This window comes from Leopardus geoffroyi, chromosome D3, assembly GCF_018350155.1.
Source record: "Leopardus geoffroyi isolate Oge1 chromosome D3, O.geoffroyi_Oge1_pat1.0, whole genome shotgun sequence".
Taxonomy (NCBI): domain Eukaryota; kingdom Metazoa; phylum Chordata; class Mammalia; order Carnivora; family Felidae; genus Leopardus; species Leopardus geoffroyi.
In genome coordinates, this window is record NC_059339.1 from 30,129,585 (window position 1) to 30,149,877 (window position 20,293).

The 20,293-nt window shown below is 44.1% G+C and overlaps 1 protein-coding gene and 1 long non-coding RNA gene across 4 annotated transcripts in view; one reads left to right on the top strand and one right to left on the bottom strand.

The window, feature by feature from the left end:
• The window catches only part of LOC123588119 (ankyrin repeat domain-containing protein 26-like), a 289,757-nt gene that overhangs the window by 42,274 nt on the left and 227,190 nt on the right, over positions 1-20,293 (top strand). For 2 of the 3 annotated variants that reach the window (XR_006707710.1, XM_045458429.1), the window contains 3 exons: positions 717-807; positions 3,886-3,887; positions 4,622-4,661. Coding sequence is in view for 2 of the 3 variants with exons in the window: in XM_045458429.1 (XP_045314385.1) it covers positions 717-807; positions 3,886-3,887; positions 4,622-4,651 (123 nt within the window). In the remaining variant the exon portion in view is untranslated. Of the gene's footprint in view, positions 1-716; positions 808-3,885; positions 3,888-4,618; positions 4,662-20,293 lie in introns of those variants that run through there. The other variant, XM_045458428.1, reaches the window with a different exon arrangement.
• The window catches only part of LOC123588127, a 60,450-nt gene continuing 49,443 nt past the window's right edge, over positions 9,287-20,293 (bottom strand). Inside the window, exon 2 of the long non-coding RNA XR_006707718.1 lies at positions 9,287-9,398. This is a non-coding gene — a long non-coding RNA (uncharacterized LOC123588127). The remainder of the gene's footprint in view (positions 9,399-20,293) is intronic.

The window sequence follows — 20,293 nt, forward strand, 5'->3', positions numbered from 1 at the left end:
ACCGCCTCGCTGCCCTTCCTACCTTCTTCCGTGGGCCTCTCGTCTGAGCTTGGCTCCGGGGACTCCGTTCTGCTAATCCTCTGGCGGTTTTCTGGGTTATTTAGGCAGGTGTAGGTGGAATCTAAGTGATCAGCAGGACGCGCAGTGAGCCCAGCGTCCTCCTACGCCGCCATCTTCCCTCCTAAACCCTGTTAGTTCCTTTTTGAAATCTGCATACAAGTCAGCCTTCTGCCTTTGAAAGTATTTATTCTGGCCTTCCATGTTCAGTTTACAGAGTCAGTAGCCAAATGAAGATTAAAAGGTACACTGAATCAAGAGAGCATATACGAGGTTTTGTATTTAAATGTTTTGGTTTTCTTTTTTTTTTAAATTTTTTTTTTCAATGTTTATTTATTTTTGGGACAGAGAGAGACAGAGCATGAATGGGGGAGGGGCAGAGAGAGAGGGAGACACAGAATCGGAAACAGGCTCCAGGCTCTGAGCCATCAGCCCAGAGCCTGACGCGGGGCTCGAACTCACGGAGTGCGAGATCGTGACCTGGCTGAAGTCGGACGCTTAACCGACTGCGCCACCCAGGCGCCCCTAAATGTTTTGGTTTTCAATACGTTTTTCTTATTTGTAAGTCTGAGTGTTATTAAAATCGTAAATTCAGATATTTTCTTGGAAAAGGATTAGGAAGTCTTCACGCAACTCATTACTGATGCTACTTTTAACAGAGTATGTCTGAGAATCCCAACAAATATGTTCCTCATATCTCTGGAGCTGTGGATCAGAAAGTGCAAAGTATATTAAATGGACAAGTAGAAGGTAAGAACTGTATTTTATTCAAAGGTCATTTGACAGAATGTTGATTTAAAACAGGAATACTGATATATACTAATATCTAAAGAAAACCGCCTGTTAAGTGCATAGGAAAGAGAAAGAGACGTCAAAAGGAGATGAGTTGTATATCTTATGTGGTGTCAGCAACAGATTAAATTGAGAGTGCCCCCAAAGGAGCTAAATGACTAGTTCCATTTCAAGATACTGGAAGACCTAAGGAACCTCAGGAAATAAGAAAAGAGCCAAAGAGGGAATGATGAGAACGGCAGAGAGTACAGGGAGTAAATGAAGGAAAGTAAGCCAGTGTGTATTGTGTTTCTACTGGAAAGTGGTAAAATACACTAGTTCTTTAAAAGGAAGAGCAGACTATTTGAAATGCAGCAACACTATCAGGTGAGCTTCTAGTACCAGAATTTGTCAGAGTAGTATCCCAAAATGTTCCCACTCTTACTGTTAACCTCAGTGTTGGGAAGACATTAAGGACTGACCTAGCTGATGATGCAGAGTTATGTCCTAACTACCATGGATGAACATAAGCATTTGTAGTCAGCGATAAATGTACATACGTTAATGCCATATAAATTTGGGATACTTCATACGGTAGTATCATTTAGGGCAAAATAAGAGACCTGGAAGGAGGGTCAGATAGGGAGACATCAAGATAACTCATCTGACATTTTGGGTGTGGTATTTGTGACTTTGGATTATTTTGGCAATAACTGCCTTTAATAGGTGCACTATATTTTTCATTTTTTTAAGAAATTAAGGAAAAGAAACAAAAAACTAATCATTAGTATGTTTTTATACTCTGATAGTTCTGATTGTTCTAGAATGATCCCTGTTACTTTTTTGATTCCTATCTTCCAGAAACATGAACTGAGTCCTAGTTAGTTGGAGAAAATAACTGATTTTTCATATTTGAGAGGAACTTGTATATGGTAGAACATAGTGGCAACCACCAGGATTCTCTCTCTTTTTTGTTTCTTCTGAGTAAAATAGGATTGTTGCTTGTTTCACACTTTCTGACATCATGATTTCATCTATTCCTCTTAAACTTTCTTCAAATGGATATATAGGAATGTAGGGATTTTCAAGGCAAATACCAAGAAAAAAAGATTCCAGGAAAGGTATTCTGTGAGATAACCTTCTGACTGTAACCACGTGTAAGACATCAACCCAAATAATAAAATTTCATATAAGGCAGTTGTGCCAGAGGCATCCCAATGACACCCAGAATTGATTATTGACTACAAGAGCTCACTAGACCTCAGCACCTAGTTGTACTCATGCCTGTGGATTGGTATGGGGACAGGCTAGAAAGGCCAATCAGCACAGAGAAAAGGTGCATGGGGTGAAGTCCAGAGGAGACCAAGCGTAGGCTTCCAGGAATTCTTTCTCTATGGAGTTAGCAGGATGTGCTTAATTCCTCCAGCATGAAATTAGGACAGCACAAGTGAAATGTTGTCTGCCAGTACAAGACTTATGGATACTCAGTGCCTGAGGTTTCCTCAAATGTTAATCACATAGGCATCTTCTCCTTAGCATGTCCCAAAATTCCAGGTTTCCAGAAGGAAATCAAGTGTACAGCCTTAAGCACATTGATTTTGCCAGCACTTAGGCACAGTGAGCCACTCTTGACCAGGTAGGGAATGGTGGGAACCCTCCTTAAATCCAAGATCCCAGGGAACAACCAAGGGGCAGTTATTCAAGGAGGATGTTCTGAGGGTAGCCATCTTTGGCCTGCTGGATGAAATCAGTTCTGCATACGAATTATAGCCCTGACTTAATTTTTGGTGGTGTCTTAAAATTTTATTTTACTAGCAAGTAATATGATGGTTACCATGGTACTGGTTTCAGTTTCATCATCCATATGAAGTAGGTATTTTACAAAAATTACTAGGGCAATATTAGGTCATTATAATCTTTTTTTATGTGGCTAAGCTTTCATTATGATTCTTAGATACGATCAACGTAATGATTTTTGATTTAAAATTAGAATAAAATCTCTTAATATTACGGAAAACCCAGGTTTGATTCCTATAGTGCTGAGTCCCTGTTTATAGTTATAAGACATTTGATCATATTCACCAATTGTTTTCTTGCCTAAGTGTACAAATAACTTGTATTTTTGTATTTTGCTTTATATATTTTCATATACTTCCATATGGGAGACAATCTCCCTATTGTTTTACTTTGATCTCTATCTTAATGTTCAAGGTGACTGTATCATGTGTTAATATATGCTAAGAGTAGCTTCAATGGATACCATGTTTTGTTGTTGGCGTTGTTTTGTACATTTAATAAGCCTTATTTTTTACAGCAGTTTTAAATTCAGAGCAAAATATAATAGAAAGTACAGACAGTCTCCATATACCATACCATGCTCCCGTACACGCCTAGCCTCCCGTTGTCAACATCTTGCACGACGGTGGTCCGTTTTTAGTAGTATTTTTTTTCAGTTCCTTGGTTTAGTTTTGAGCAAGAGAGCATGCATGTGTGTGAGCAGCAAAGGGGCAGGGGAGAGGGGGGAAAGAATCCTGTGCTGTCAGCACAGAGCCTGATGCAGGAATTGAATCCCATGAACTGTGAGATCATGACCTGAGCTCAGATCCAGGCTTGGATGCTGAACCAACTGAGCCACCCAGGCACCCTGACAACAGTGGTGCATTTTATATGGACACTAACTTCATTTTGAGGCCCAGTCTCTAATTTGCATTAGTGTTCATCCTTGGCGTTATACATTGTATGAGTTTTAACAAATGTGTAATGATGTGAATCCACCTTTGTGGTATTGTGTGAAAGAGTTTCACAGCCTTAAAGGTCCTCTGTGCTGTGCCCCTTTATCCCTACATTCACCCCAACCCTTACCTCCATAGCCTTGCTCTTTCCAGAGTGTCCTATAGTTAGAATCATACAGTGGATATCTTTGAATGTTTAGAAAGTTAAAATTCCCTGGTAATTGAAGGTAGGCATTCAAGATATTCTTTGCCTTTGTTTTGTTGCTCATCAGTAGAGGATCTGATGACATATGCCTTCCGTGAAAAAAAAGCATGATTTCTCTAGATGTGTGTTACCTAATGGGGAGGCTTGAGAAAAATTACATCATGAACCACTACATAGCACTCACATTGGGATCATCCTCCTCTGTGATGTGCGGTGGGTCTAGATAGACGCTCTAGCAATGGAAGGAGACAGTCTCAAGAGGTTAGAACTTTATCAAACTGGAATGTCAAATCTTCTTACCGTCCATTGCAAATAAGGCCAGGGAGAGTCTGTTTGCTATGGTTTGGCCATGCTGCAAAGTACAATAGCTATAGAGCACACTTTGTGAGGGGGTGTTTCATCCTAAAACTGAACAGTCTGTACCGAAGGGCTGGGGAAGTTCTGCTGTGTTACAGCAAAAATAAAATACTCTCTTTTAACTCCTCTAGTATTGGAAGTCCAGAAAAATCATGCTAGTTTCAGTTTGACATTGTCAGCTTTGGATAAACATTCACCTAACGATATCATTTTCCTCCTGCATCATAGAGTCGGTCAGTGATGGTCATTGTAAACATCAGTTCACCTGTAGGTGTCAAATTCTGATAAAACCCATTCTTGCTTTTGGTCAATATAGAGGAGAAAGTAAGATTTCTTAGTACTTTAAGCCTACCAATGGTACAATTACCATTCAGTGTAGTGTGGTTTCCAGGTGTGGTCCCAAAGCAATACTTTGTAACAAACCATAAGCCGTACACTTGTAATTTCCTGTAGTTTTCCATTGTTGATTTAACATGTATTTTGCTTTCTTCTTTAGGAGCAGATAAGAATGCTGAGGAAGACTCTATAACCAGGTAGGATTTTTATGGATTTGGAAAAATGACATTTGTTGGGGCACCTGGGTGGCTCAGTCGGTTAAGGGTGTGACTCTTGATTTCAACTCAGGTTTGTGAGTTCAAGCCCCACGTCAGGTTTTGCGCTGACAGTCTCCTAGGGATATCTTTCCCTCTTTCTGTGTGCACTCACTCTCAAAGTATAAAGGAATGAAATGAAATGAAACAGAAAATGAAATGAAAGGAAATGGAATGAATGAACTGAAAATTATGTGTTTCCTAAGGGAATGCACAGAAAAAAAAGCAGTTGTTGAGTGTTCTACCCTGGACTAGACACTGTATCCTATGCATAACATCTGTTCAGTTATATAGTCATTGTATAGCTTTCCAAAGTAGCTGTGTTATTGTAGCCTACTTTTTATTACTTTGGCAAGTGTGGTTCAGGGAGGTTGATTACTCGACTCATGATTCCATAGTTATTGGGTAGCTGAGGGGCTTTGCCTGTCAGCCTGTGTAGCTTCCACATCCATTCTCTGGTTCCTCAGCAGCACTGAGATGAAGACACAGATCCTAGGGCAGATCAACTCAGAATGTCAAAGGTAATGATGTCGGAACTCTAATTTAGGGTTTTCTTAAGAACCCAGATTAGTCCAAGCAGTTGCCCTTATATATTTGACCACTAGTGCTAACAAAATAATTAGTGCAGTGGTAACTAGTCCCTTGTTTTTACCATCAGAGATTTTAGGGTGGATGTCAGCTATGGCCATGGTGTCACGGCTTTTACATAATAAGCAAGATCTAGTCAGGCAACTCCTTAGATGTGGTGATATCCCCTCTTCTTGAGACAAATGAGTTTTCTGTAAGGGAAGGATATCTAGTTGTAGACCATGTTATGTTAATTAAATTCAGCCTTTATTTGGAGGGTATTACTATATGATTCTCTGTTGCCTAAGTTCCCAGTCTGGTTTCCCTTTGGGCCAGTACCCTTGACTAGTTCTAGGAAGCTTTTTCTTTTTTTGGAGATGTTTTTTCCCATGACTTTTCTGTACTGTGTTTTTGCCTTTTTACTTTCTTCTCTGGTTTTCTTGGTATTTCTTTTTTTTCCATTAATTTTTCCACTTCTGCCAGCTAAGGACTCTCCATTTTTCCAGAGGTCAAATCAAAAGCACTTAGAATCTCACCATTTAGGGAACCTCAGAGATGAATTCATCAAAATACCCTCTGCTACGTCAACCTACAACCTCCTTGACCAATGGTTGTTTCCATGGAGAATTTGAAACTCAAAAGCGATTGAAGTGACCTATTTGGATATGATGACAGAAATGTGATTTAAATTCAGCTTCCTTCCTTCCTTCCTTCTTTCCTTCCTTCCTTCCTCCCTCCCTCCCTCCCTCCTTCCCTCCCTCCCTCCTTCCCTCCCTCCCTCCCTTCCTCCCTCCCTCCCTCTTTCTATTCTTCGTTTTTTTTTTTTCTTCACCTTGCAGGCAAAATTTAAATAATAGAAAGCTGGGGAGTGGCTCTAATGAATACAATGAAGGAGAGTAAGAATCAAATTAGCAGAGGAGACCAGGTTTATGTCTCCCTCTCTCTTTGACCGTCCCCGGTTCATGCTCTGTTCCTCTCTGTCTGAAAACTAAATAAACGTTACAAAAAAAAAAAAAAAAAAAAAAAAAAAAAAAGAAATGCTAGAATGTACAGTCAGCCCTGGAGCTGATTCTTTCAACAACGCGGGACATGCCACACATAGAGACGTATACGCAGACATATGCCCGAGCTTTCTGAGCAGGGAGGGGCAGCAACAGGTCCAGGCTTCAAGCCTGTCCTTTGGTGGCTGTCTGCCACCAGGCGGGGAGGGGCTTCTTGGTGCTCAGTGCTGACACCAGATGCGGACACCCTCAACACACATACACAGGCACAGATATGAGGCCAGCCCCCAAGGTCTGAGGGCATTTGTGGTCGCAGGCTGAGGAGTCAAGATACAGGGGTGAGGCAGCTCAGCAGTGACGGGGTCCCAGGATGGGAAGTGACATAAGGAAGGCGATAGACACGCATACAATCACACATACATGGTCACGGCCTCACACATACACGGTCCCGGCCTCACCCATGTACACAGAGACTCATGCAACACACAGATACACCTCATACTCACGAAAACACATAAACACACAGACCCATGTATACGCAATAAGAAGATATACTTGGATATCTCCAGACTGATGCACAGACATTCTCAGAGGCACACACTCACAGCCACATGTCCTCGCCCACATAGGCGTGTGCATGCTTTACACACACACACACACACACACACAGTCCAAGCATCTAAACGCTTCCCGGGAACCAACCACTATGGATTCTCCCGTCTGCGGGCAGTCCAGGGCTACAAACTAAAGGCTGGACTGGGCTCCCAGCTGGCCCCAAGGAGAGGGAAGGGGCAGAGGGACAGTTGAACCTTGCTTGCTTCTCACTCTACTGCATGTGGGGGTGGGGTAGGGGTAAGGGAAACCCACCTGCCAAAACAGCAGGAGACAAGCCCACAAATGGAGTAACCCACTTGCCAGGGGCTTTCAGGAATGGGGGGCGGGGGGAGTCTCTTGGCTCCTGGGGGTGGCTCCAAGCACTGAGAATTTGCGGGAAAGGGGAGATCTGGGATGAGGGGCATTTTTCCACAGTGACCCTTTCCCCCCTTCCGAAGTCTGGTCTTCCTTCTGCAGCTCCATTCAGTCCCCCACCACCCAATACGCCCAGTCAGCACCCCCAGGCGCTTGCCTCACCTTCCTGAGATCCAACCACCGGCTCCTCCACAAGAGGAGGTCCTACCCAGAGATATCCAGGGGTGCCCCACACCCGGGGGACCCTCCTGCTGCACCCGCCCCTGCACACAGCATAAAAACATCCAGAGTCCCCCTATACTCCAACCCTCAAACTCACCCGCCTCCAGTTCCGCGGGAGGTAAATACCCAGCCAGGTGAGCCCCAAACCGGAAATGGCCGTCCCCGCCGCCGCCACCGGCCACCTCTCCTTCGGAGACCCTTCCCCGGGTGCTTGAAAGCCCCCTCCCCCAGGATCGCGACGCCGCCCCCGCCTCCGGCACCCACCTCCTTCTGGACGGTGTGCAGCAGCCTCTGTGGAGCGTCCGCCTCTGTGGGACGAGACGAGGGGGCAGCTGGTCAGCCAAGCGCTGGGGGCGGGGGCCCGGGGCTGCCCTCCCGCTGCTCCCGCGCCCTGCGCCCGCTTAGCCGAGGCTCCGGAGACCATGGCCGCGCGCGCTGCTTTCTCAGCACAGACTGCGTCGGTGCCCGCTCTCTGGCTCCGCAGCTGAAGCCGCGGGGGGGGGGGGGGGGCGGGGCCGAGCGCCCGGTGACGTCAGGCCCCGCCGCGCAGCTGCCCCGTGCAGCCGCCACCGTCATCGTCCCCGCCGCCGAACGCCGCCACCGCCGCCGCCCGGCTCCGTCGCACGCCGCCCGGCTCCGTCGCACGCCGCCGGCTCCGTCGCACGCCGTCGCAGCACGCCTCCGCCGCCGCAGCACGCCCCCGCCACATGCCGCCACATGCCGCCGCACGCCGCCGCCACTTCCGCCGTCGCACGCCGCTGCAGCACGCCTCCGCCGCCGCGCGCCGCCACGCGCCGCCGCCGCTTCCGCCGCCGCACGCCGTCGCCGCTTCCGCCGCCGCCGCTGCCGCGTGCTTCCGTCGCACGCCTCCGGCCAGCAGCCGCCGCCGCAGCCGCCGAACGCCGCCACAGCACGCCTCCGCCTCAACGCCTCCGCCTCAACGCCGTCGCCTCACGCCGCCGGAGCACGCCTCCGCCGCTGCCGCCGCAGCACACTTCCGTCGCTTGCCGGCGCACGCCGCCGCCGCCGCTGCACGCCGCCGGCCCCGCCGCACGCCGCCGAACGAACCCGGGGGCCGAGACCCGGCTTCGCGCTAGGCCTCACTCGGGCCAAACCCGCCCACCACGCCCTAGGCTCGTTGGCAGAGCAGCGGCCCTCGGAATTGTTTATTCGGCGCGACGGGAGGCGAAGCGATCCAGACAAGTCGCCTGGCACAGGCCGAGAACCGGGTGGGCGCCGGGTGGACGGGGGCCTCAGGACCGCGCGGCCCAGAGGCCGGGAAGAACCCGCGGAGCCCGCCCCCAGCCTGGCCCGCCGCCTTTACCGTTCCCGTCGCGGCCCAGCAGACAGAGGCCACGAAGGCAGCAAGAGCCCCGCTGCCCTCGTCACGGCCCGCAGGCTCGCCTCACCTGGACTTGCCCACGCCACTCTCGCCGATGATGAGGATCTTCAGGGTGGTCAGCACGTCCTCGTCCATCCTGACCCTACTCCGCTCTCAGCCCAGCTGGCCGCCTGGTCCGGCTCTGAACCCTTCACCGGAGAGAAGTGCCCGCGCATGCGCACCGCTGCACGTCTGCCACGTTCCTTTCTCCCCGGGTGTTTAGGTTGCAGGAGCCCGGGTCGCCCCAGTTCCGCCTTGAGGAAGCTCTGCGCCTGCGCGAACTCAGAGTCCCAGGCGTCTTTCCGGGGAGTTTAATTCCTCCTCTGCGCAAGCGCAGAGTGGAAGAGCCGTGGGTGATTTCGCCCTGCTTCGTAGGCTGTTGGTACTCCCCGGTCCTAACCTGATCGTCCTTCAGTGGTGTACTTGGGAAAGGGCCGAGTTGCAGAGCACAACGCTCTTTTATTTCAGCAGCTGCTCACAACAGCTGCATTGCAGTAGGAAAAGCTTTGTGTTTGAAGGCAGATTGTCTTAAGTCCCCAACTCCACCTGATGAGGGATAGATGCAAAAATATGTTCAACTTTAGCCCACAAGGCTGACCTATAGCCAGCATAGTTTTCATAAGGTTCAAATATGTGCTGGTTGCTACATTCTTAAAGGGTTTCATGGCTGCCTGTCTGTCTTACCAATTGTTAATATAGAACGGAGTGAGAGGCGCCTGGGTGGCTCAGTCCGTTAAGCGTCAGACTTCAGCTGAGGTTATGATCTCAAGGTGGGTGGGTTTGAGCCCCGCGGGGCTCTGCGCTGACAGCTGGGAACCTGGAGCCTGCTTCAGATTCTGTGTCTCCCTCTCTCTTTCTGCCCCTCCCCCGCTCACACTCTGTCTCTTGAAAATAAATAAATGTTGTAAAAATTTTTTTTTAATATGGAACTGAATGATAATCACCAGAGAAATCTTGTGAAAGTGGTTTTATGAGTAGAAATTCAGAGAAAAACGTTTATGATCGAATACTCCCTGCGCGTTTCCTCCTCCCTGAGCACTAAGGATATAACCACCAGGCTCGTACAGCAAAAGTACAGCCCTTTCTGCCCACAGGTCCGTCCCAGTGCTACTTTAAATAAACTTATTAAGTTGTACCACAGAGCTTCCATTGCGCTCAAAGACCCCGCAATATACCGTATAACCACTTTATCTAGCCTTCCGAGCCTGTTTTCCATGGCACAGTCAAAGGCAATAATACTTCTAAGAAGAATACCCACTTCTGAAAATGGTTATGAAGATTGAATGGATTAATTAGCGAACACGCTGTGTAAACTCAAGTGCTCTGTAAAAGGTGCGATTAGGTGTTATTAACTTCCTGGCTTACTTTCTGCTACATTAAAGAATAGTACCCTTCACACGTCAGTTCACTGTAAGAGATGTAAACTTCAGGTAGATCAGGTGAATAGAAGCCTCTGCTGGTGCAACTTCAAACCGACTACTGTTCCTCGTAAGAACTGCTACACCGCAACTGCAGGAATTGTACGTGCATACTTTGTCTTCTTCACTAAACTGTAAACATTAATGAAGGTACCAAGCTTCATATAGAATACCTATAATACCTAGCAGAATACCTGGTCCATGACAGACCCTGAATGAACATTAGTTCTCAGATCTTATTTTCTATGCTTGCAGCTACTGCCAGATACAATTGATGCCGGATTAAAGAATACATATTAATTAAAGTGAGAATAAATTTTAAAAACTAATTTTTCAAATACCTAGAAAAGCTCTTCTGCCAGATAACCAAATGGCTCTCTGGCCTCCTTCAGGTCTTTGCTCAAATGCTGCCATTGCTCAGATAAGTCCTTCTCTGTCCCTTCTACTGAAATTTGCAAATCCTTCCAACAATCCCTATACCTCTTTGCATTATTCTTCTGCACAGTACTTACCATGCTCCTATATGCTATATATTTTACTATTTTGTTCATTGTGTAAGCTTCTCCAGCAGAAGGGAGGCTTCATGAAGGCAAGGCTTTTGTCTGTTTTGTTTATTGGTTTATCTTCTGCCTCTAAAACAGTTCCGGGCATAGAATATGTGGTAAATAAATACATGTTGAATGAATCAGTTGAATGAACATTCTAAAGTCCATTCCTAACTTTGGAAGGTAGTATCAACCAGGCCACCTCAACCTCTCCTAAAATAACCCTTGAAGCCTTAGCTGCCTCTATCCAGCATACTTTTGAGTATAGTATCAAGAGCTTGTTTGTGAGGCTCACAGCATGGTCAAGTTCTCCCACTCTGGGGCATTAATTCTACAAGTGCAGTCTCCAGATCTCTACAGTTCCCTCTGAGTAAGTCTGCAAAACAAACTATTTTCATCATTATTTAAGATGTTATCTACTTTTTTCACTCTTGTTCTTTCATGATAATACTGTGGAATTTTCCAGAGGCTACTCATAATGCGTGACAGCAAAACAGATTGAAGGCAGAACCAGAAATGAGAATCCAGCTGTTTTCCAGAAAGCCTGACATCAGATTTGCCAAAATGTAAAATAATGCCACTCTCCTCACTAAGTTTTTTGTTTTAAAATAGTTACTTTTATGAACATATTAACTAATAACAAATAGGTTTATTATTTGTTAATGAATTAATACATTTAAAGTTTTCTATTTTAATTTCTAATATCATTAGATGTAGCCATAATCTACATAATCAGCTGCCATAATCAGCTCTTTTGAGTCCTCAGTAATTTATGAGTATACAATAATTTGTACAGCTAAACGTTTGAGAATTGCTGCACTGTAGTATTCACACCAAGATTAAAAAAAAAAAAACCTTTCTCATAAATAATAGGCCCAGATTTATTGATATTGTCTGTAACATTGTGGACCTACTTAGGCAACACCATAGTTTCTTAGATATCCTCCTACCTCTAGACCACTTTTCCGTTTGTGTGTGTGTGTGTGTGTGTGTGTGTGTGTGTGTGTGATCCTCTTGCTCATCTTTTAAACATTTTTGTTCTTTGGGGTTTAGGATTTCAGTCTGGCTTTATCTTCTTACTTCACACACACTTCTTATTCTACACTTAACTCTACACACACATTGTCTTCTTGGACTTACATGGCTTTCTTATCACATACACTTGGAGTAATTTACTTTGGAGTCCCAAAGTTACATCTCCAACCAAGATTTCTCTCCTGAGGTTTAGGCCAACATACACGGCTGCCATGACATCTCCACATGGGTATTCCCAGGTGGAGGATCCCAAGCTAAACATGGCTGACACTGAACACATTATCTTCTCCTCCCTACCAGATTTTTCTCCTGATTTTCTTCTTATGGAATGGCATGAACACCTATCTAACTCTCTCTCTCTCCCCACGCCCACACTTAGTCCTCACAGTTCTACCTTCAGCATCCCTGAAATTTATCCAGTTTTTTTTTCATCCCTACCACCACTGCTATGGCTAGCTCATCGTCAATTTTATGCTGGATTACCTACCATAGCAGCAACCCAACTGGCCTTCCTGCCTCCACTCCCCTCCCCACTCAGACTATTCTGTACACTGCAGGCAAAGTGGCCTGCCTAAAATGCATCTCATTTAGTCATCCTGCCTCCCACATGCTGCTCACTGCCCTGCCAAGTGTTTCCTATCTTATCATAAGCCCTGATTACCCCTCCAACCTCATCTCTTGCTTTCCCATGCCTTGCACTCTGTGTTCCAGCCAAATTAAACTCCTTTCACATGTTCAACATCCATGTTTTGCTTGTCTCCAGGACCTTGCCCATGAGGTCCTTTTGCCTGGAGTAGTCTTCTGTTCCCCACCCCCCACCCCACCCCTGCATGTACTCACACACACTTTTGCCTGAGCAACTTCTACTCATCCTCTGTGTTCCAGTTTTGGGGATCCCTTTCTCTGGGTTGACTGCCATGGCCTCCCACATCAGTATTACGTGTTCTTATGTATTCTGATATTCCCTATACATCTATTGTGATATATACTCCACAGTATTGTCATTGTGTTTATTTGTTCCCCTGTCAGAGTATGTGCTTCTTGAAAGCACAACTGACTGCTGTCCTGTTTTGTTCTGTCTCCAACATCTAGTATAATGTCTAGCATAGAGACAAAGAGTAGTTGCTCCAAAAAAATATTAATATAAAAACCCCAAGTCAACCTCAGGAAACTGGAACAATGTATTCTACTTGTTTGTTTGTTTTTTTATATACATATAAGTTGAGATGTCTCTTGAATCTCTATCTGGAATATTAGAGGGGAAAAGAATCTCCAATACCTCAACGCATAACCATTACAGGCACTGCTAGAAAGGAAGCAAGCATTCGTGCACAGATACAACAAAGTAGTATTTTGTGTGCTAAATAAGTGACACACAATATATGCTCCAGAAATTCAGACAAGAGTGGTTGAAGCTTAGGACAACCAGAAATGGAGTCACAAGGAAAGCAGGACTCAACAAAAGGTACAGTTTAGACCAGTACAAGAAAGGCAACAACACTTCAGGCAGAATGAATTCAGTATAAACAAAGGCATTAGGATGATATGTAAAATACAGTCCTTTAGATGGATAAATTTGGCTTTGCATAGGAATTATTCGGGAAAGGGCGAGAATATGGTGGTGGCAGGGGGCCTAGAAATGGAAGGATGTATCTAAAAGATATAAGGAATAATTGCATGGGGCAATTGGTGAAGGACAAGGAGAAGAAAAGGGAGTGAAAAATATCAAACATTTTTCTAATATTTTAAGCCTAGGTGCCACTGATAAGAAGGAAAAGTCCTGACAGGGAAGGGGGAGGAAAATGAATTAGATTTCAGCCATGTTGAATTTTATACAAAGATGGGCCTTGGACACAAACTTTTTCTGAACTCTTTCAGAGGTGTGGTTCTGAAACTCATGGATACAAGTTCTGTGCTATTCAAATATTTGCATTAGGCTCATTTTCACTACCGACTAAAATGTGTTAGATATTTCATATTGAGGATGATATTTCATATTTCAATTTCAGTTCAAAATTCCAAGTGAGCATTCTGATATTTGAACATGGGGTGGAGTGGATAGAACAACAATTCAGGGTAGGCTGTAGATTTTCTTGAAGACATATTAAGTAGATAGCTAATATTTAGAGTGTTGTCAATAGCCAACAACTTAAATTAGCAAAAACCAGGAAGAGATAAGCTAACAAAGGACCTCAAAAGAAAATATAGTGTTAGAGGTAAGTATTTTTTTTTTTTTATTATAAAGTTGGTTGTGAGTTGTTAATCAACGAGAATCTAAAACTGAGATAAGCCTGGTATGGAATAAGCCTGGAAGAGTTTTCTTTGTACTGTTTTTGTCAAATTTGAATTTGCTGGCTTCATAAAATGAGTTAGAGTATGGTCTGTTTTCTGTTCTGTTACCTGGAAGAGACTGTGGAGAATTGACCTAAATTCAATTTTAACTTAAGTCTTCCTGGGGTGCCTGGGTGGCTCCTTTGGTTAAGCGTCCAACTTCAGCTCAGGTCATGATCTCACAGTTCATGGGTTCAAGCCCCGCACTGGGCTCTGTGCTGACAGTTCAGAACCTGGATCCTGCTTCAGATTCTGTGTCTCCCTCTCTCTCTGCCCCTCCCCCATTTACACTCTGTCTCACTCTTTCTCTCAAAAATGAATAAGCATTAAAACAATTTTTTTTAAACTTAACTCCTCCTTAAATATTTGTTAGAATTCACCAGTGAAACCATCTAGGCCCGGTGTTTTATTTGGAGGAAGGTTATTTATTATTGATTTAATTTATTTAGAAACTGGGTAGTATTAGTGTTACTTTGTCTTTACTTATTTGGTACAATTTACCAGTTAAACTATTTGAGGTTGGAGATTTTCAAAACAATTTTAACTGAGAATTAATTATTTTAAATGATTAGATTATAGTTACATATTTTTGTATATATAAATAGTTATATATTCAGATTATTTTTTTTTTAAGTAGGCTCCACAGCCAGTGGACTTGAACTCGGGGCTTGAACTCACAACCCTGAGATCAAGACCTGAGCTGAGATCAAGAGTTGGATGTTTAACCAACTGAGCCACCCCGGTGCCCCTCAGGTTATCTATTTCATCTTGAGCCAGTTCAGGTAGTTTGTGTTTTTTGAAGACTTAAATGAGTCAGTTTCACCTAAGCTGTTGAATTTATGTGAGTAGGGTTATTATCCTTTTAGTGTATCCAGTGTATGTCATGTTTCCCCCTCTTTTTTTTCCTCCCTGAAAAGAGGAAAAGGGAGATAGATTTCCACACTCTGTCTGAGCTTAGAAGTTGTGTTTTCCACTGCTCTGGTCCACCAGAGGATGTCTCCTAAAACTCTCTTTCTGTGCCTCATTGCCCAATTCCAGTGCATTGAGCTAAGGCCAGGAGATATTAGAAAGAAAAAGAATGGTAAAAAATGCTGGTTTAATGATATTTCAAACTCTAATCTTCTTTCCCAAGCCATATACTATTTACTTTTCAGATTCCTTAAATAGCTACTCCACACATTTTTTTTTTCCCTCCAGGTTTTATAGCTTCATTCAGTGGGAGAGGAGAGGCAGAGTATACTTATTACCTCTTACCTGAAAACAGACCCTTTGACCAAATGCCTTCTGAGTTTTGGAATTTCTGGCCCTCTAGTCTACTGAGAGGGCTAGATCTGTTGAGTAACAAAGGATAATCTACCATGTCAAAAGCTCAAACTTCCACGGATGTCTTTCATTAGTGTATTTACAACATAATGATTTATTTTATGATATACCATTCATAATCCTTGATACACATGGAGAGCACTGTCAGGGCTTGTCCCATAGTATTCTCAGCCCAGTTATATCATCTGTAGAAGGAGTCTCCATTTAGGAATAGGTTGCCTGCCTTCGCCCACCAATGATGAGCCAGCCCAGCACCAACTCAAAATCTCTTGCCCTGCTGCTCTCACCTAAGTGTGCTTATGCTAAGTGTGTCTATAGTTCCTGAAAAAAAAGAAGCGTTGACAGATATACAACATGGCAAGTCTGGGCCCCTATGTGACTCTCTTCTGGAGGACTTGGGGTTTCCCTATTCTAGGTGCTACAGTGTCAGTGCTCTATGGGTATCAAGCCAGCTGGTGGGAACCTGTTTCCGGCTTCATTCCCACCAGCCTCATTTCCTGGGGCCTGGATCTTGTTCTTCCTTTTTCTCTAGTTCTGAGATAATTCCCAGAACGACCTGGCTCCCTATCTAATACTCCCACTGTCCCCATTCCAAAGCAAGCTTGTGCCCTTGTCCTTTAGATCAGGTTCTCTTTGTTGATAAACTGGACTGAATCTGTCCACTTTTGTTAGTTTTGGTCTTTCGTGCATAAAACATTTCTCCTGCTTTCTATTTATGGTACTTTTTGTATCTACTTTCTTCCTTAATGCACTATTATTTCATTAAAAAAAAATAAATCATGATGAGCGCCATTTTCTTGTTCCTAGTTTTAATGAGAATATGTATCTTTTCACCTATTGTTTGTTATTTCTCATAACTTATTAATGCAATGTATTATATTAAAGAATTCTCTTATATTATTCTATGCTAGGATAAATCTTAATTGATTTTGGCAAATTATTCCTTTCTATACCGTTCAAGTATACTCTCTGACATTTTATTTATGAGTTTGCATATATAAATGTACTCCTCAGTAAGACTGAGATATATTTTCCTGTAAGTCACTTTCACTTAGAGACAGGTGAGCACAGCCGGCATCGGACTAAGATAAGCATTCTTTGTGGAAGGGTTTATCGTGGCATATGTTTCTTTTTACCCCAAACCTACTTCCCCTTCTGCTTGTTTAGACATTCTCCGAATTTCCTTGGGAAACTCCTCCTTCAATGTCATTTGAGAGAGGTTGATCTCCTCTCTCACCAGTTCTAGCGGTTGGCCCATAAGTGAGTCCTGGCTACCCAGCTCACTCCCCTAATCAAAATGATTTAATTCATGGGTGGCACATGATTCAATGGAATGAAATTCTAGGACTCTTACTGAAACTGTCAGGAGAGAGAAGTCCATTTTATAAGAGATGCTGAAAGTTTAGGGCATGGACCTGAAGCCGCCTCTAGCATGAATAAGAACCTGAACAGAACCCAGAGAAAAGAAGGGAGAGCCCCAATATGAGGACAGAGAGCTCCTAACACCACCACTTGATCCTCAAGATCGAGCCAAACCCATAGCCAGATGCTCACAGATCTTTCTCTTATATGAGTCAGCAGATTCCCTTTTCAAAGATAATTATGAATTATTTTAAATATGCAGATCAGAGTAGAGAACGATATGATGAACATCCAGTTTTATCAAATATGTTAAGCATAATTTAGGTGTTTTCCACGTAAAGCATTAAATATTGCAGATTTGAGACAACCTGTGTACTCCTACCTGATTCTAACTCCAACCCCAGAGATAAATTCAGTATTTATCACACCCATGCATGACATTATATTTTTACTTCCTAGTCATGAATCCTTAAACCCGTTTTATAGATTTTTAAACTTTATACTTTTAGCAAATTACACAGGTGCTTGCATCAACTTGACATTTTCATTCAGGGTTGTTTTAGAGATTTAACTTTGTTGGGAGATGTAGCTTTTCATTTAAAGTGCTGTATTCTAGAGAAAGACAGATACCATATGTTTTCACTCTTATGTGGATCCTGAGAAACTTAACAGAAGACCATGGGGGAGGGGAAGGGAAAAAAAAAAGAGGGAGGGAGGCAAACCATAAGAGATTCTTAAAAACTGAGAATAAACTGAGGGTTGATGGGGAGTGGGAGGGAGGGGAAAGTGGATGATGGGCATTGAGGAGGGCACCTGTTGGGATGAGCACTGGGAACCAATTTGACAATAAATTTCATATAAAAAAATAAAGTGGTGTATTCTAAATTTCATACAACTACGTATTCTCACCATTCTCTCTCTCTCTCTCTCTCTCTCTCTCTCTCTAATGTTGCCAATATTTGGCTAGTATACCTTCTTTTCCCTTAAGCCAGGTTGAGTTTGCATTTCCCTTATTTGTCCAACCAGAGAGTCCTAACTGACCCATTCAAGAAACCTCTACAAATACCCCATATATAGCTCTCTCTGCAAGGTGTCTAATATCCCAACTATCAGCACCAATCTTGGTTAAGGCATTGCTCTTGGAAGGCTCTCGTACACTAAGTATATTTTCCAGGAAGAACCAAAGATGAGCTCATGACATTTTGCATAGAACATGAACTGTTGCTGCTTTGGTAGCAATCTCTTAAAAAAAAAAAAGAGCTTTAGGTGGAGAAAAGTAAAAAAAAGAAAAAAAAGAAAAAAAAAAGCTTTCATGTGGGACTTTGAAGGAAAAGAACAGGCCTGAACTGGGCTGTAATTGGTGGAAACCTGAATTCAGGTTTGGCATAAGAGCACCAGGAACCTGAGAAGGTTTAGTAGCTTTGCCTTACAGGGGAAATGTGGAAGATCAATGTTGTCTATGAAAGGCTGCAGGGTCTGGTCAGACAGACCTGGTTTCAAAGCTTCATTCAGTCACTGACCGTCTGTGTGACCAGAGGCAAGCTGTTCACGTTTTTAAGCCCTGATTTCTTCATTTGTAAAGTGACATGAGATATACCTACCTTAGGGGGTAATCATATAGGGGTGTCTGGGTGGCTCAGTTGGTTAAGCATATGACTCCTGATTTTAACTCAGGTCATGATCTATCTCATGGTTCATGAGTTCAAGCCCCATGTCAGGCTCTGCCCTGATGTGTAGAACCTGCTTGGGATTCTCTTTCTCCCTCTCTGTCTGCCCCTCCCTTCTGCTCTCTGTCTCTCTCTCTCTCTCTCTCTCAAAATAAATACATAAACATTTTTTAATATGTATTTATTTTTTTTTAATTTTTTTTTTCAACGTTTATTTATTTTTGGGACAGAGAGAGACAGAGCATGAATGGGGGAGGTGCAGAGAGAGAGGGAGACACAGAATCGGAAACAGGCTCCAGGCTCCGAGCCATCAGCCCAGAGCCCGATGCGGGGCTCGAACTCACGGACCGCGAGATCGTGACCTGGCTGAAGTCGGACGCTTAACCGACTGCGCCACCCAGGCGCCCCAATATGTATTTATTTTTGAGAGAGAGAGAGAGAGAGAGAGAGAGAGAGAGACAGAGCATGAGTGGGGGAGGGGCAGAGAGAGAGGGGGAGACAGAATCCGAAGCAGGCTCCAGGCTCCGAGCTATCAGCACAGAACCCCATGTGGGGCTTGAACTCACAAACTGTGAGATCATGACCTGAGCTGAAGTCAGATGCTCAACTTACTAAGCCACCCATGTGCCCCTAAATAAACATTTTTTAAAGGGCTAATCATACAGCATAATGAATATACAGTGGCTGGTGAATAGCAGATACTCAATAATGATGGCTATTCTTCTTATTATTAATTCAGCCAGTCTCATCAGTCAGGAATGCCATCAGAGCTGGTGACTCCCCAGGGGTTTTACTATAAAAGGACAAGTTAAGGACTCTTTTCCTGGGGCCCAGTTTCAAAGCTGGGGCTTCCAGTTTATCAGGGAGTACACTTTGTTTTCTAGCAAAGACACCTCTTGGAAGTCTGGAGCAAATTATCCAGTATAACATCCATTCTTTTAGCCTTTAACACAGAAAAGACTAGGTTAGAAGGAACATGAAAAACAACTGAAAGGAGAGATACATTTAAAATTTTTTTAAGTTTATTTATTTATTTTGAAAGAGAGAGAGAGAGAGCGTGAGCAGGGGAGGGGCAGAGAGAGAGAGAGAGAGAGAGAGAGAGGATCCCAAGCAGGCTCTGCACTGTCAGCACAGAGCAAGACTCCGGGCTGGAACTCACCAACCGAACCGTGAGATTGCGACCTGAGTCGAAACCAAGAGTCAGAATCTTAACTGACTGAGCCACCCAGGCACCCCTGAAAGGAGGGATACATTAAAAAAAATTTTTTTTAGGTCAGTATGAAGAGAAGGGGGCAGAAAGAAAAGGTGGGATTTCCAATTACTTGAAACTTGTGGAGAAGGGTGTAAGAGGAGTCAGAGATGTTTGGGGCTAATTTCATATCTGTGTATGACCCCCACGCCCAGTGACAGGTCACCTGTGGGATGCCTTCTCAAGTCACTGCCCACCCTTTAGGTACTACATCTTTCAGGTGGTGGAGGCTGGATACAGCTCCAAGGAAGATCGTCTGGACACAATACATCCTAGGGATAGAGAAAGTGCCAGAAAAAGCAGGCACATGATGACATGAAAGGAAGCAAGGCCTGATTTTTTTCTTTTTATAAAAAAGGCCTCTATGAGGGCGCCTGGGTGGCTCAGTCGGTTAAAGGTCTGACTTCAGCTCAGGTCATGATCTTGCGTTCCATGGGTTCGAGCCCCGCGTTGGGCTCTGTGCTGACAGCTCAGAGCCTGGAGCCTGCCTCGGATTCTGTGTCTCCCTCTC